General features: G+C 57.3%; 2 protein-coding genes across 2 annotated transcripts in view; one reads left to right on the forward strand and one right to left on the reverse strand.

The window, feature by feature from the left end:
• The first annotated feature begins 1,195 nt into the window (after window positions 1–1,195).
• Window positions 1,196–2,089, forward strand: FAM181A (family with sequence similarity 181 member A). Its single transcript, XM_061182837.1, has one exon. It carries the CDS (start codon window positions 1,211–1,213, stop codon window positions 2,087–2,089), a length of 879 nt encoding a protein of 292 aa, XP_061038820.1. The 5' UTR covers window positions 1,196–1,210.
• A 5,295-nt stretch (window positions 2,090–7,384) lies between these two features.
• Window positions 7,385–16,653, reverse strand: part of ASB2 (ankyrin repeat and SOCS box containing 2) — a 28,988-nt gene continuing 19,719 nt past the window's right edge. Inside the window, exons 7-9 of the mRNA XM_061182838.1 lie at window positions 11,437–12,001; window positions 10,287–10,440; window positions 7,385–7,521 (exon numbers count right to left, since the gene is read on the reverse strand). Coding sequence (XP_061038821.1) covers window positions 7,385–7,521; window positions 10,287–10,440; window positions 11,437–12,001 — 856 coding nt within the window. The remainder of the gene's footprint in view (window positions 7,522–10,286; window positions 10,441–11,436; window positions 12,002–16,653) is intronic.

Genomic DNA, 16,653 nt, shown 5'->3' on the forward strand with positions numbered 1-16,653 from the left:
CACACACACACACCCCGCCCCCTCGAGAAAACAGGGAACCGAGGTCAAGGGGAGGAGGGGCGTGGAGGCCGAGAGGGAGAGTGGGCTGAAGGGTAGAAATTTACCGGGAAATGATTGCATTTGGGAGCTGTCTTTTTTGTGATGGTCCCCATGGTGACAATTTGTGACGGCAAAGAATGTGGGAACGGGGCGCTGCCGCCTGATTGGGATGCTTTGTATCTGGAGAGGCGCTCCTGATTGGCCTGAGGGGCCCCCCAGCTCCGGGGACTCGTCCTCCATTCAGCCCGCTCGAGGGCTGCACAACTGCCTCCAGCCGGACCACGGAGCTCGCCGGCCGCGCCGGGCCTGGCCCAGGTCTGCGGCGGGGAACCTGCCGGGCCACCTTGGCGGGGCCCGGGGCCCCGCACCCTCGGTCAGTGTGGAGGTCCAGGCGTCTCAGGCCCCACTGGGTGGGGACGTGGGGCAGGCTGGGGCCTGGGGGAGGGGCGAGGTGCTGCGGGTGGTGGCCGAGGAGGCATGAAATTGCTGCAGATGCTTCTACGGGGGAGTCCCTGCTGCCCACAGCCTGAGATCAGCCCGCCAGGCAGGCCTCGGCTTGAGTGCCAGACAGGGGTCCTGCCTGTCCTGCGTGAGAACTGTGGGTGGAGCGTGGGGACTGAGGAGGGGGGTGGATGCTAGCAGAGCTGGGGGCGGGGGTGGGAGGAGGAGGGCACCGCCGGGGAGACAGGGGGCTTGGCCTTGCCTTAAAGTGGAGCGGTTGCCTCGGCTCAGAAATGAAAACCTTGCTGGCAGGTTGTGCATGCCGGCGGCGTGATATGTGGGAGACACAGTGGGCTCCAGCCCCAGCAATGCCACTTGTGGCTGGGTCGCTTTGGGCAAGTCGCCCGACCTCTCTGAGCCTCAGCTGCATGTGCAGGGTAACAGACCCAAGAAGACGAAATGTGTTCGTGCATCACAGATGCCCTGGGAATGCTTAGAGGCTTGAATGAGCATCCCGTGACCCAGGACTCTGTCTAAGGCTGAGGGGTGTTGCAGTGAGGACCACTGTCTGCAGCCATGTGGCCTTTGGGGAGGGCTGAGTGTGGTTGCTCAAAGAGACTCCAACGGCTGCTGTGTCCCTCCAGGTCAGCTCCGTGCCCTTCCCTGGAGCCGCCAGCCGCCTGCAGAGCCACCCTCTTCATGGAAAGCCCCGTGCAGTGGTCCCCTGGTGATGGCATCTGACAGTGACGTGAAGATGCTGCTGAACTTTGTGAACCTGGCATCCAGCGACATCAAGGCGGCCCTGGACAAGTCTGCACCCTGCCGCCGCTCGGTGGACCACCGCAAGTACCTGCAGAAGCAGCTCAAACGCTTCTCCCAGAAGTATTCCCGGCTCCCGCGGGGCCTCCCCGGCAGAGGGGCCGAGCCTCACCTGAAAAGGGGGTCCGAGGACCGGCCTGGGAGGCTGCCCCTTGATTCTGGCCACAGTTCCAGCCCCAGCGGGGGTGGGTGCTGCAAGGAGAAGGCGTTGGGGAACCCCTACAGGGAGGAATGTCTCTCTAAGGAGCAGACCCTACACGGGCCGGATCCAGAAGCTGCCAGGCCTGGCCAGGTGCCCATGAGGAAAAGACAGCTGCCCGCTTCCTTCTGGGAAGAGCCACGGCCCACCCACAGCTACCCCGTGGGGTTGGAGGGGGGACTGGGCCCCAGGGAGGGACCTCCCTATGAGGGTAAGAAACACCGCAAGGGCTTGGAGCCCCTGGGGCCCGAGACAGCCCCAGTGCCCGCATCCCCAAGGGCACCCGCTGAAAAGGAGCCACTCAAGATGCCTGGGGTCTCCCTGGTGGGCCGTGTCAATGCCTGGAGCTGCTGCCCCTTCCAGTACCATGGACAGCCCGTCTACCCAGGCCCTCCGGGGGCCTTGCCTCAGAGCCCACTCCCCAGCCTGGGCCTCTGGCGGAAAAGCTCGGCTTCCCCCGGCGAGCTGGCCCACTTCTGCAAGGATGTGGAAGGCCCCGGGCAGAAAGTGTACAGACCCGTGGTTCTGAAGCCTATCCCCACCAAGCCGGCCATGCCCCCGCCCATCTTCAATGTCTTTGGCTACCTCTAGCCGGGCTGGGAGGGCCTCGGTCCCCACCGCTGGCCTGCAGGGGTGTTGGGGACCCCGGGAGCTCTCCTGGTGAGGAGTGGGCTGGGCAGTGGTGTAGCCTCTTGAGAGCCTTCCCTTTGTGTGTCGGGGGGGAGGGGGAGGGCAGGATCGGGGCAGGGGCTTCTCAGGCAGTTGCCCAGCCAGCCCTTGCAGCCTTGGGAGCGGTGGAGCCGGGCTTGGCCAGCCCCTCTCCAATCGGGCCAGAGCCCGACAGATCACCCGCGGGCCTGTGCAGACCTCAGTTGGCGGGGCGTTGCTCTGGCCTGCCGGCCGTTCCAGAAGCCAGAGTTACACACCTGTGCATCTGCCACCCACTGTGTAAGCCAATCTCAGTTCTGTTCTTCTTGTTCTTTGTAAATATTAAGAAGGCTAAAAGAATAAAGACATTTCGTTTGCAGTTTTCACATCTTGGGTCCATGAACTTGAATGGTCCCCAGGCCTAGGACATGCTGGCTGGCCCAGATGGAGGGCCACTTACAGAGGCTGTGGGGGAAGCCTGGAGTGGCCCAGAGACCTCCGTGATGTCTGGGGATGGGCACTGGGGCCCAAACGCTCAATTCCAAGGAAGGAGGGTGGAGACAGTTCACGGGGAAGGATGCTCTGATTCCCCACGCCAGAGAACAGAGGGGGGAAGGTGTGGCTACCCAGAGGGTCCAAACTGCTCTAGAGAATAGGGAGGCTGGGACCAGGGCAGGGGGACCTGTGCTCCTGGCTCTGCCGTGGGATGTGGGGCTGGAGCCTTCCTCTTGGGGCCTCTCTGCCCCACCTGCAGGATGAGGGGTGGGATGAGAATGGTTCCCTCTGCAGTACCTTCCACTCCGATCACAGCCTCAGGGCAGAGACTGGGCCAAGACCAAGCAGGAGCGGAGCCCCTTGTGGACAAAACAACCGGTTGTTTGACCAAATTGCTCCTTTTTTCAACACAGTCTTTGGTTCTACGTCCATGGGCAAAATCATCATCATCATCATCATGTCTAGCTCATTCCAATTCCTAGGTTACCTGCCAATGGCTCTCTTCCCGGGCCTGATGCAGCCCCTGGCACACCCTAGGTGCCCTGTCAATGGAATGATGAGGGCCTCTGCCTGTGACAATGCACAGAGGGGGGCACTGGTGGCGGGGAGTGGCCCTCGGTTTGGCCCCAATAGTGCCCAAACCAGCAGCCTTGGGAGGTGGGGGGCCGGCAGAGCCAGAGCCCGAGGGATCACCCGCATGCCTGTGCAGACCTCAGTCGGTGGGGCATTGCTCTGGCCCGCACTGCACGCTGGCCCGGGATCTGCGCTGCTGTGTGTGGCGTGGCTCCATGGCTGAGAGCGTAGGGGCTGCCATGGGCGCTGAGCGGCTCATTTCATCAAAACGCAGTTCTCATGACCGGGACAGGTGCGGGGGACCAGCCTGGTTGGGGACTATGGCTCCCAAATCAACAGCATCCTGTTGAACAAGTTAATGCCCGCCCTGTGCCTCAGTTTCCTCCTCTGTAAAGCAGGGACTAGATCAAAGATAGCAAACAGATGCACCCACCACTTCTGAGTCCAAGGCAAGTATCATCAACTGGTCACATACTCTCTCTGTTGGGGCCCGGATATGGCCTCAGAATCCTTCCTAACGCGAGGCCCCAGGATTAGTGATTGCTAAGGGCCCTTGCTACCCTACCTGTTGTTACTCCAGGATTCCCCTGGAGAGGGGCATCCACATGGAGGGGCGGCTTCACTGGGAAGCCGGTGGGTTTCTGGTGGTTTATGCCTGATGGTCTCAGAGGACTTCAGAGCCATGAGGCCACATGATGCAGGCAGGGTTGTCCTGAGTAATTATCTGGCTCATGGGGTAGGGAGTCCTCAGCCGGAGCCCTTGCCTCAGGCTGCTCTGGTTTTAAAGAACAGAGAGGGGGCCTGGAGGAGGCACGTCCCCTTCTCTCCCCACCTGCACATCATTACAAAGGCCCTGCAGGACCCACTGTGATGAGGCTCAGCCCCTCCACACTGTACAGCAGGGTGTTAAAAGCTCTAATCTGGGCCCTGCCACCTGCTAGCTGTGTGACCTTGGGCAAGTTACTTACCCTCTCTGTGCCAGAACATCCTCATCCAAAAACTGATTGAAAATGGACCTGCCATGTGGGTAGCTGTGGGGATGATGTGAGTGCCGGGCACTCTAGTACTTCACAAAGGATGAAAAGCTGCACCAACCCAAAGTCACCTCTCCTAGTTATCTGACGGTGTCTGTAGGTCCTTCCACACTGACATTTCAGTGTTGTTTATAGAGTGGGCAACCCACGGAAACTGGTGCCCGGGTCATCCAGCCACCCGCACTCCTTCAGAGAAGGAGCCCAGCTCTGGGAGGCATGTTTTCTTGGGATGCTGCTCGAGTACACCGGGCCTGGGTCCCCACAGCTCCTCTGGGGCTCAACCTTTCCCAGGGGATACCTGGCAGTGCCTTAATTCAAATTCTGGGAGCCTTGTCTGGAAGCAGAAACCTTTACTAAGGTGCCACTCAACAGAAGCACCCGACACCATGATTTTCCACGTCGAAGCAAGTTGGGGAAAAACACAACTTGGAAAACTTCGGTATTAAAAACAAACAAACAAACAAAAAACAGCAGTAGCAGCAGCAGCTGCTTCCCTAACCAAGAAGTGACTGGTGCTGGTTCAACATGAAACCCAGGAACTCATCTCCTGCTCACAGGCTCAGATCTCCAGCACTGGGTCAAATGTGCTCCGCCTCACAAAATGAAGACACTTTCAGGACACTTTACTGTTTGGTGATGCTGTCTAGACACCTCTGAGGCTGAAATCTTCCCAGGGGCTGGGTAAGCACGGGAGTGGCGTCTGTACAGTCCTCTTGACAGCAGAGATGCTCAAAAAATGGAACCACTGGCACAGTGTGAGCACTGACCCCTCAGAACCGACCCCCCAGAACCGACCCCCCAGGGGGAAGCAGGGCATTTACGCTTTAGCTGCTGGGTGATTCGGAGGTGAGGGGCTGGGCAAGGCACTGGAGGGGAGGGGCCCTGACCAGTGGCTGTGACTGACTGGTATGGACGTACATCAATATTCTAAGAACCCAAGGCGACTCCTGTGCCTCCCAAGCCGGGCCCCACATCCTACAAATAAACGGTGCTGATGCTGAATCCAGGGGCTGAGCTCTCCCTTCCCACATCTCCCACCACCTCCTCAAGACTCACCTCCTCCAGGGGAGACCTCCCTCAGACCAGCGTCCCCATCCTGCCCAATGCCTGTGGCCCCTGCCTGTTAGGACCCTCTAGGACATAAGGTGACCTGAGAAGTGCTGTAGTTTTAAGAGTTTTGCCTGATACCCAGCCCCACCCCAAATGCCCCCAAACAATATCTTTCTGCTCTGTCCCATCATTGACTGCCACCCCCTCTGGCTCCCAGGTCAGCAAAGGCATTCTTCAGTCAGGGCTTTCCTCTGGCTATGCACTGAGCTCTCCTTGGCCCCTTCCCCTGGGACCCTGGGGTTGAACACCCCCAGTCTGGGAGGACGCAGGTTTCCTTCGATATTTCCTCAGGATCTCTGCAGCGAGACAGCGTGGGACTCTAGCCAAGCACTGCTGGGCTGGAATCCCGGGGATTTGCTGTGTGTACCCAGGCAAGTCCCTTCCCTTCTCTGGGCCTGTTTTCCCTCCTGGTACAGGAGGGAGTGGGCAAGATGTGGCCTAGTCCCCTCTGACCCCTGGCTGGAAGGTGTCATTTGGCAGACTCGTCCTCTTCAGGAAGACACATGGTTCCATGGCAAGCCAGCGTGTCAGAGCCAGCAAGGCCACCAGGGGCCACAAGGATAGCAACCTGAGGCCCCAGAGGAGTGAGCCAACAGCAGAGCCAGGCCTGGAACCCGTGCTCCCCCAACCTGCCCAGCTGCTTGTTTGCCAAAAGCCAGAAACTACGTCTGACCTCGCTTAAGCCTCTCCTGGGGCGAGGCCGGAGCAGACTCTGAGGAAGGTCACCTGCTCTGGTGTCACCTGAGTGGCTTTAAGCAGTCAGGGAAGGCAGCATCTATGAGTCACTGGGACTTCCATGGAAACAGGGCAATCTCGGCGAGCGGGACTCAGACAGCGAGAAAGCACTACAGCCGTGCCAGACCTCAGCTCTCTCACCTGCACCACCCAAAATGGGCTTGCAGTTCCTGCCGGGCTCCTCCCGCACCCACGTGAGGATGGAAGGATGCAACGGGGGGCACAAGGCTTCCTGTCTCTCAAGTGTGGTGCCTTTGCAAGGGCTGACGATGTCCATCCCTCCGGCATTTGCTCACAGGAGCCGGTATTTGAATGGTTTTCCCCAGTATCTCAGCCTTTTGTAGCAAAATGGGTAAGACGTGAAGACAGTGCCAGGGAACACGTGTATAGGACAAGCCCAGGTGTCAGGAGACTTGTAGGATCTGAGACCCTGTTTGTGATGAAGCTCCAGTTTCCATGACAACTGAACCGGGAGAGAAAAACCAGCCTTGGCTGCTCCAACCACAGGGCAGGAAGCTGCCCCCTCTCCTGGGGCTGTCAGGTCTCTTCTGGTGAATGAAGGACACATTCTCTTGGGCCTTTCAGAAGCCCAAACCAAAGTGACACTATCAGGGGTCCATGTGCCTTGTCCCAGCACCTGCTTCTCCCCCACTCCCGCCAGGAGCTAGGCTAAGGACCTGAGGCCCCGGAGGGGTCTGGCGAAAGGGACTTCACCGGGCAGGGCACCATCTGTGCAACATTTATTGTACCTAAGGAAGCCCTCTGGGACCGAGGTCTCCCCACCCCACTCCCCTGGGCCACACCTTTGGGGAGAGAGCTCAGAGTCAAGTGGAGAGTTTCACAGAGCAAAGGGGGAGGGGCACAGGGACACTGCAGCGAGGCTGTCTGGGAAAGACAGACTCACCCCCGAAAGCTCTCCAGCCACAGCCCAGAGGTGGCGCCACGGCTTCCCTGCTGGCCCCTGCCTTCCCCAGACCACCCCAAGTTCTGCCCTGGTCCCATCTCCTGGCCCCAGGAATGGAGCCTTCTGCCATCCCCGATGGCAGAGAAGGTCGGGGATCTCCTCGTCCATTTGAAAACAAACATGGTTCTTCTCCTACTTGACACATTCCGTCCTCTGCTCTGGGCAAAGCTCTGGCCCAGAGACCGGTGAGATCACGGCGCTACCCCAGCTGAGACGGAGGCAGCCCACAGCCTCGTCTGTCACCAGGTCCCCTTGGATTTGGGGACACTGCTGTCCTGAGACTCAGTGAAACAGTCTGAGGAGCCGCTCCTTCCCCACGTGCTCCGGTTACTGGGTGTTCTCATATTTCAGGTATCTAATCAGCCTGCCTGGGAGTGGCAACGTGTCCAAGAGTTTTATACGGTATTTCCCAATGGCTTTTCGAACTTGCAGCCGGCAAAGGTGAGCCAGGGGTCTTGGAGGTTCTGGAAAAAGGAGAGAGAGAGATGCTGATTCGCCGTTTGCAACCGGCAGAGGGTTTGCCTCTGTGACCCCTGGCTTGTGGGAAGTACCCAACCCACGTGGCTGGCTAAGAGAGCGGGTGCCTGGACTACCCCCATGCTCCATAACCCCGGCCCCTGCCAACTGAAAAGACGTCACCCCTCATTCGTCTGCACAGCCCAGGGAAGTTAGCAGGGCAGGTACCAAACCCATTTTACAGGTGAGGGCTTAGCGAGGATCACACTTGGGGCTAGAGCTGGCATTTCCTTTGTCCTGTGCCCCTTCCTCTACACATCAGCCCAGACCCCACCCCTCCCCACAGCCTTAGCAAATACGACCTCTTAAGTGCCCCCATGCACGGAATTCAGCTCTGGGCTCTGGGGGTGTGCAGAGAAGTCAGGGTCAAGGGGCAGGGACTGCGCAGCTTCCAGCAGGTCCCAGAATCCCACTGGGTTGCCTCCTCCAGGAGGCCCCCGGGATACCTCATTCAGTGGAGTTTTCTCAGCTGGGGGGCGGGGGGAGCGGGAGAGAGAGGTAAGAGCAGGGCCTGATGCATCTAGTAATTAATTTCAGCCCTGGGAACAGGGTAGGTATTTGCTGAATCAAAGAATGCCATTCATTCATTCAACAAACACATGCTGACCCCTTCACTGTGGCTGGCCCCGTGCTCGGGCCAGAGATGCAGGGGTACCCGCTCAGGAGCTTTGGTGAAAGGCTTCCACACCAGATGGCGCATCTGAGCAGGGTCCTGATGGGTGGGTAGGAATTTGCCAGGTGAGGGAGGGAGGGAGGCAGGGCATTCCAGGCAGGGGAAGTAGCAGTGCCAAGCCAAAGAGGCCACCGCCACCCAGGGAAGATCAGGGTGCAGCAGGAATGTGGGGGGATGGGGGGGAGGCCAGCCAGCTGCTGGGCTGTCTCACTAGCTGCCCCATCACGGCATTGCTGACACTTCCGCTGCCCTCTGATCTCAGGACAGAGGCTGCCCTCTGGGATGCTCAGCCCCGTTCTCGGCTGAATGAAGTCTGAGCTTGTGGGAAGCCAAAAGGCCACTCGTAGGCAAAGGACACAGGGCCACCAGGGCTGGTATCCTGGCTGGCTTTGGAGTCTCTGATGTCAACGTCACAGCATTAAATGAAAACATACGTGGGAAAGTGTTTCGCAGATGGAGGGTGGGCTTTAAAGTAACCAAAAGAGGTATTGGTTAAGAACTATTTGTTCTTCCTGTTAATAAATGTTTGTAGCACACTAAAGGGTTCAGCATATTTTTTTTCCCAGGGACACAGTTTAGTTGTAAATTACCCTTCCCAGGCAGGGCTTGAGGAGGGGACAGTGAAAGGTGGGACGACATCTAAGCAAGGACCGCTCTATTCTCTAGTGGCCTCTAGTGGCCAGTCACCATGATGGCAACCAATTATTCATTAATTCAAGGAACGTTTGTTTATTGAGCATCTAGAGTTCCCAGTGAGTGGGCAAGTCCATCCCACCCTCCCCCCCGTCCTCCGCCCCCTCCTCCTCCCCGCTATTGCCAGCCCAGTAACTTTATTAAGGGCCTCAGTTCAAGAGCTCCCAGGCATTTGTGCAAATGGAAAATCCTACGGCAAGTCTGGGTTCAAAGGGGCACAGGGATCAAAGAGAAACTTGGCAAGTCAGAGTTGGGGCACTGGGCTGTGGGACAACTGGACAGGTAATGAGGCGGCGTTTTCACCTGGGGACAGCAGCAGCAATGGTGGGATAATAATAACTTTCTGTGGGTCAGCCTCTGTGCTACGTGATTGACAAGCACTTGGTCAGAGATAGGACTGTGCCCCCTAGAGCCAGAGAAAGCCCTGGGGCAGCTGGATTGCCTCGGGGCAGGCATCTCCTCAGTATCAGCTGCAGCACCCAGCTCAACTGGCTCTGACTCTTCACCCGCCCATAACTTCTTATAGGGATTCTTGGCCTGACTCAGCCAGGCTGCTCCATCTACACTGCACCCAGCTGCTGGACCGTGGCCAAAGCCCACCTCACTGTGCCAGGCACACACCCACCCCTGCAAACACCCCAAGCTGGCAGAGCTGGATGGGGCTGGACATTGAGCCTGCCCAACCTGCTCTGTTCACACAGGGATACTGAGGTCCAGAGGGGAGTCCTGCCCACGGTCACCCAGCAAGCCCCTGGTTCCAGAGCTCCGGGGGCCTGTCCCCTAGACCAGTGCGGCTCCAGGGGTGGCCAATGAACTGACAGCACCGGCACCACCTGGGAGCATGCTGAAATGCAGACTTTTAGGCCCCGCCCCAGACCTGCTGAGTCAGACTCTGCATTTTTAAACAAGATGCTCAGGTGCTTCGTGTGCACTTTGCCGTTTGAGATGCCCTAGCCCATCACTCCGTCCTCCACCCCACCACACTGCTTCCCAGTGGCCCATAATCCTGGGCGACTTACTCTAAAGGTCCTGATACCCCGCGGGGAGCTGGAGCTTTTGTTTAAAGCATCCTAGAGAGATTTAGTGGCTGGATGTTGGGGTCGATCAAACCTGGGTTTGAAACCCAGCTCTGCCACTAACTAGTGGTGAGACGCTCGCCAAGTGACAGTCTGAGGGCCAGGATCCTCACTTACAAAACGAGGAACCATGGCGACACGGGACGTGACACGCAGCACAGAGCCTGGTACGAGAAGGTGCTCATCAAATGTCAGTAACAGTCACAGGCCCTGAGTCCCGGGCCTGAGTCAGGCAGGGTGACCTGCCAGCCGCAGCAGTGACAGCCCCTACCTGCTTTCTCCTTGATGACAGCCCAGTCCTCGAAGCTGTCAATGTGCTCCTTCAGCCGGGAGCAGAGCTGCACATTGCCCACGTAGTCCAGGAGGACGTCGATGATGGGCCCTGCCCAGTGGCTCACCTCCGGGGCAGACAGGATCTCGCAGAACTGAAAGGGAACACACACCAGTGCTGGGACACCCAGGACCAAGGGCACTGCCTCAGCAAGCTCATCCTACAAGTGGGAACCTGCGGCCAGTGAGGGCAGGGGACGTGTCTGAGGACAGACACTGGGCACACCCAGGGGAGAATCCAGTTCTCCGCATCCACACCCCTCTCTCATCAACACAGGCCTACTGCTGCCAAAAGCGGGAGGTCGGCAACTTGGGCAAGTCACATCACCTCCCTAAGCCTCAACTTCCTTGTCTAGAAAATGGGTATATGACACCAACTTCAAGGGGTTTTTTTTAATGAGAATTAAGGTAATATAAACGTAAACTTCTCTGCACACAGAGGATAGCCCATAAGTGATGGCCATTAGCCATTGTTAATATCTCCAAGAGGAGGTTGTTTCTAATTTCCTTTTCATTTTACGTTCTGGCTTATTTAAGTCATCACCATGGACAGGTCTTGCCGCTGGGGTCACTGACTTTCTGCACCTCACCTGACCTTGTACCAGCCTGCTCTCACCTCCACCCCAATCCTGGTCAATCAACCTCATATTCCAGGTGTAGGTTTGCTGGGGGCGATGAACCCCTCAGTTTTGCAGAGTTCCTCACCAATCCCCTGCTCCACTGTTCCTTCCCCCAAAACAGCAGACCAAAGAAAGGACTTAATTTCTCACGTGAACCACTAAGTTCTGCTGCCTCTAAAGCATGCTAATCGCTCACGTGAACCACTAAGTTCTGCTGCCTCTAAAGCATGCTAACACCGGGTTCCGCTGCCTCCGAAGAGCGCTAAATACTAGCTTACACTCCCTCCAAAGTGCACTGACCATGAGTCCACAATGCCTCCAAATCCTGCTAACCACCATCTTCTGCTGCCTCCCTAGTGTAATCCACCCCGCCTCCGGTGCACACAGCCTCGGGAGCGAGTGAACCACTAGTCCCCCCAGCCTCCGGAGCGCACTGGCCCTGGCCGCACTCCTCCAGACGCGCCTTCCTACCTGGACCACGCCTGGCGCCTTGTTCGAGGCGGGCGCGTCGTTGAACCTGTTGGAGGGCGACGGGGCGGGCGGGTGCGGGCCGTTGCCGTACAGGCACGAGAAGCAGGGCTCGCCGTTGCAGCCGAGGTCCATGAGGAACTTGAGCAGCGACAGGCACTTCATGGAGAACATGATGGTGGCGGGGAAGGCGGTGGGGTGCGTGGCGACGTAGGCGTCGATGTTGGCGCCGTGGTCCAGCAGCAGCTGCATGGTGCGCAGGCAGCCGTGGCGGATGGCCACCAGCAGGGGGTTGATGACGTCGCGGTTGGGGTCGGCGCCCGCGAGCAGCAGCAGCTCGGTGGCGTACACGTTGTTGTTGACCACCGCGAAGTACAGCGCCGAGCTGCGCCGGTCCTCGTAGAGGCGCGCGCGCTCGGGCGCCAGGGGCGCGTTCACGTCGAAGCGCGCGCTCAGCAGAGCCTCGAGCACCTCGTCGTTGTTGCGCTCGGCGGCCAGGTGCAGCGGGCTGATGCCGCTACGGCGTACGCGCGTGCGGCTGGTCACCGGCAGCAACATCTGCACGATCCTGCGGGCGGGGCGGGCACGCGCGGGTCACGGGGCTGCCCGCACGTCTGGGCCGGACCCGACCGCGGGAGGAGCGGAGGGGCCAGGCTCGGCCACTCGCAACCACTGAGTGAGGAGGCACGGGCCCACCAGCAGGGGGCGCCGCGGAGACAGCCGTTCTCACAATTACCACTTGGGGGAGACTGGGTCTGCTTTACAGATAAGGAAACTTGAGGCTCAGAGAGCTTCCACCACCTTCTCAAAATCACAGAGCCAGTAATGAGTGGAGCTGGGCTTCAAACCCACAACCCTTAGCCTCCAAAGTCTGAGTCCTTAAAAACCTCAGGCAGACTGGCCTGTGGTTTCAAGAATCTCTTGCCGACTTATTTCAGGCTAAGGAGTGTTGCCCATTCCCAGCTCAATTATCTGAGGGAATTGATTAGAAGGCCCCCAAACCTAATGACTGTCCGAGCTACTATCTTCAGGAGGCAGTAGAGCCACATCGTGAAGCGTGGAGCTAGACCCTGCCCTGCCTAGGTAGGCTGGGGGTGTGGGTAGGCGTGGGCGGGCAGGGACAGCCATATCCAAGGGCTTACTATGTGCCAGGAGACATCCAAAGGCTTTACAAACACTATTCGGTTTAATCTTTACAACACCCCATAAAGTATGTCTCGTCATTCCCATTTTTCCGGATGACAAAACTCAATGCTCAGAGCGGTTAGGGGACTGGCCCAGGCCATACATCAGGAAACACAAACCAGGATTTGTACCCTCCTCTGACTCCAGGGCTGAGCTGTCCTGCATCTCTGTCTTGCTGCTCTGAGGCCTCGGTGGAGCCCCCAGGTCCTGGGGGATAGGAGGGGACAAATCTGTCTGGCCCCAGCCACTCCTGCCCCAGACCCCAGTTAGCCCTCAGTGACCATGAGGTTGCCTCCCCGGTCCTGTGAGTCTCAAAGCCTCTTCCCCTGAAGGCTGACTCTAGCCTCTCCCAGGCTCTCTGCCCTGCCTGTGGCTTGGAGAGGGTTGATCAGCTGCGGCTGAGGCTGGAGATTGCTGCCACCTGACTCTGCTCTCTTCTGCTGAATCAGGCGCTATTCTCAGCACTTAACCTACGCTAATCTGTTATATCCTCCCAACAGCCCTGTGAGATGTGTACTAGCATTAACCTCATTTACAGATGAGGAAAGAGAAGCCCAGGGATACACAGCCAGTAGGTGATGGAGCCAGGATTTGAACCCAGGTAGTCTGATTCCCCCTAGAGTGAGGGCCACACTTTTAACCACTCCTCTGCTTCTCATGTGGCAGTCAGGAGACAGCTGCTATGTCACAGGGTTCTACATTCTTCACAACACATTACTTGCCTGCCCCGTTTTACCTTCACTGCAGGCTGTGGAGGTAGCCAGAGTGGGTCTGTGGCCTTCTTTGTAACAGACGGGGCTCAGAGGGATGAAGTGACTGATCAAGGGCCATAAAGCAGTTCTGGGGCTTGACCCCAGGAATCCTGACCCCTTGTATTTGCTGTCTTCCCCTAGACCCCTGCCACCTGCCAAGCTCTTGCCACTGATGTGATTACAGACCCTAATCCACACAATCCCTGCTGACAGGTGACCTTGTGTGGGCTCCAAGGAAGTGGCCATGGCAGGGCAAGCAGGTGCCACCAGGCCCATTCCCACACCTCTTTGCCTCCTGGCACTTGGGCTCCTGGGGCTTCTGGCTTCTTAGAAATGTGATGCCAGGGACCTCCCATTAGGATCTCAGTGGAAAGTATTATTATGGTTAGTGACGCTGTGTTTGCTTAAAATCTGCCTCTCAAACCTCAAAAGGAAATTCACACACCCAGGGGGGCTAATTGCCTCCTAATTTCTATTTGTGCAGGCTCAGGAGGCCTGACCTCGCTCTGTTGAGGTGCTGGTCAAAGGCGGGGCCGGGGCCTCACCCTGGACCACAGCCATCGCCAACAAATGCTCCCTAACAGCCGTAACATGCCCAAGCACGGGAAAAGCAGCGAAAGGGGCTGCCTGGGGCCACTGGCCAGATGGGCTGGTATCTCTGTCAGGTCACAGCTGGTCTCCACTGGTCCCCTGCCGAACCAAGGGAAAGTGGCAGAAATGTGGGAACGTGACTGGACGTTGCCTAGAGTCCCAGAAAATAACACAGTGAAATTATCTAATTTTTGTACGCTTCTGGAGGACTTGGCCAAGCTGAGATTAAATGTAATGCTGGTGGTGGGGGGGGGAATCTGGAGATCAGTGTGTCCAGCCTCCCATTTTACAGAGGGTGAAACTGAGACCCAGGTGTGGGGCGGGAGGTGGAGGTTGGACTGGAGGTGGATGGCAAAGCCAGGGCAGAATGCAGGTGTCAGAATGCCCAAGGCCAGGCCTTTCCATGATACCCCAGTCCCCCTAGGCCTGGGGAGTGTTGGTGCCCCCACTGCATGTCATCACTTCTCTCCCACAGCCCAGTTGGTGGGAGGAGGGCAGGAGGATGAGGGGGACACCCCACAAGACAGACTGGGACATTCCCACTTCTCCCATGGGCAGGTCCTGGGACCACAGGTGCTCAAAATTCACCGTAAGAAGAGAACAAATGTACCCATTGCCTGGCAGAAACTTTGGTGTCTGGGAGGCCCAGTTTCCTGTCCCTCTCTTCTCCTTTCCCCAGCACGGGGGCTGCACCCACCAGCTCAGCCTCCTGGGTCACTGGGTCACGGTGGTGTGACCTCTGCCAGCATTCAGTGTAAATTTGACCATGGACTTGACTTTCACAAGGGAACCAGCCGCCCACAAATGGCTCTGCTCCCAATACCACTGGTAGCACTGTGTCAATCTGGAAGTGTGTGTGTGCGTGTGTGTGTGTGTGTGTGTGCGCGCGCGCGCGCGCGCGTGTGTGTGTGTGTGTGTGTTGAGGGAGGATTACCTCTTTTCTGAGCCCTTATGGAGCCAGAAAAGGCTCCGCCAGTGGAGAATCTGCCTGAGGGTGTTCCCAAGGGCACAGTGGGACTCCTGCCCACGAGGGAATCCCTCTGGGGGAAAGTCTACAGCTTTTCCCCTGGGAGCTGGAGCAGGGGAGCAGGTCCTCCACGAAGGAGGAAGAACAGGCCCACTGCCACTCTGTGCCACCTGCTGGATGAACAAGCAAGCCTAGGGGTCTCTGGGTCCTCAGAGAGAGAATGGAGCTTGCTGAGGATGCAAACTGCGTGCTCTCAATACCTGTGCAACTCAGAATCCCTGAGGGAATCCTGAAAATGCAGATTCCTGGGCCCTGTCATTCAGGGCCCAATTCAGCAGGTCTGGGGAGGGGCCCCGGAATCTGAGGTGGATGATCTATGCATCACGCCTTGAGAAACTTTGCTGCAAACCTTCATTTTCCTCCAGAAGACACAAGCAGTAAACCAGTTTCCTGGAGTGGATGGGGTTAGATAAAGGGGCCTGTCCTCTTATTTTCTGGGAGGGCTTGAGCTCTGAGCCTCAGTTTCCCTTTTAATTAACGGGCATGCTAACTTGCTTATGAATGTGTTGAAAAATGCATTTTAATTTAATGTATTAAATGTTCTCTATTCTGCCTTTCCCAGAAAGAGTTTTAAGTGGCTTGCAAAGATAATATAAATTAGAAGTAAAAGAGAAAGAATATTTAAAAATTAGGGAAGGCCCAAAATACGAGTCAGTATTATATGTCAGCCACAAACTACATATTGGTTCTCCCCTGGGATGCCTGGTAAAATCACCTGAGGGCTTTTAGAAATCCTGCAGCCCTAGCCCCAACCCAGATTGCTTACAGCGATATCTCTGAGGGTGGCGCCCAAGCCTCAGGGTTTTAAGAGTTCCCCAGGGTTCCAGTGTGTAGCCAGGGTTGAGAACCAGTGGCTTCAGTGCCATTCTAAATTCAGTTTAAAGGGATCTTGCGCCATCTGCTCTTGTCTAATACAACTTCTTATTAAGTCTATCTTTGGTGCTGAGTTTTAATCTCATAAGGTGTCTTTGCTAAACTGGAAATGAAAAATAAGAAAAAGTGTGTCTTGGGGCTTCCCTGGTGGCGCAGTGGTTAAGAATCCGCCGGCCAATGCAGGGGACACAGGTTCGAGCCCTGGTCCGGGAAGATCCCACATGCCGCGGAGCAACGAAGCCCGTGCGCCACAACTACTGAGCCTGTGTGCCACAACTACTGACCCCGTGCACCTAGAGCCCGTGCTCCGCAACAAGAGAAGCCACCGCAACAAAGAGTAGCCCCTGCTCGCCACAACTAGAGAAAGCCCGTGCGCAGCAATGAAGACCCAACGCAGCCAAAAATAAAAAAAGATACATAAATAAATTTATAAAAAAAGAAAGAAAGAAAGAAAGAAAAAGTGTGTCTTAGAGGTGCCTAAGACTTTGGGGTCTTGGGGACTCTTTTCTCAGCCACGCCCAAATGTCACGCCCTCCAGTTAAAATTGCTGAAGGCACCATCTGGCGAGCACCGAGCCCAGATGCTGGAGCCACTTTCCATGCTACGGACAGGCAGGGCGTCCTGGCAGGTGGCTGAGTGCGGAAGGCCTAGGGAAATTCACATCAAATCCCCAAGCAGCCAAGGGAGGACAGCGTGGAGAGGGCCACATGCCACATGCCCAGGGAGTGAGTGCAGCACTGGGGGCTTGCCTGGCCGTGGACCCTGCCAGGTGGCAGGAGCTGCTGGGAATCG

The sequence above is a fragment of the Eubalaena glacialis genome, chromosome 2, assembly GCF_028564815.1.
Source record: "Eubalaena glacialis isolate mEubGla1 chromosome 2, mEubGla1.1.hap2.+ XY, whole genome shotgun sequence".
NCBI classification, from domain to species: Eukaryota; Metazoa; Chordata; class Mammalia; order Artiodactyla; family Balaenidae; genus Eubalaena; species Eubalaena glacialis.

Coding starts and splice junctions, on each gene's coding strand:
- FAM181A (XM_061182837.1), top strand. CDS start 1,211: ATGGCATCTGACAGTGACGTGAAGATGCTGCTGAACTTTGTGAACCTG.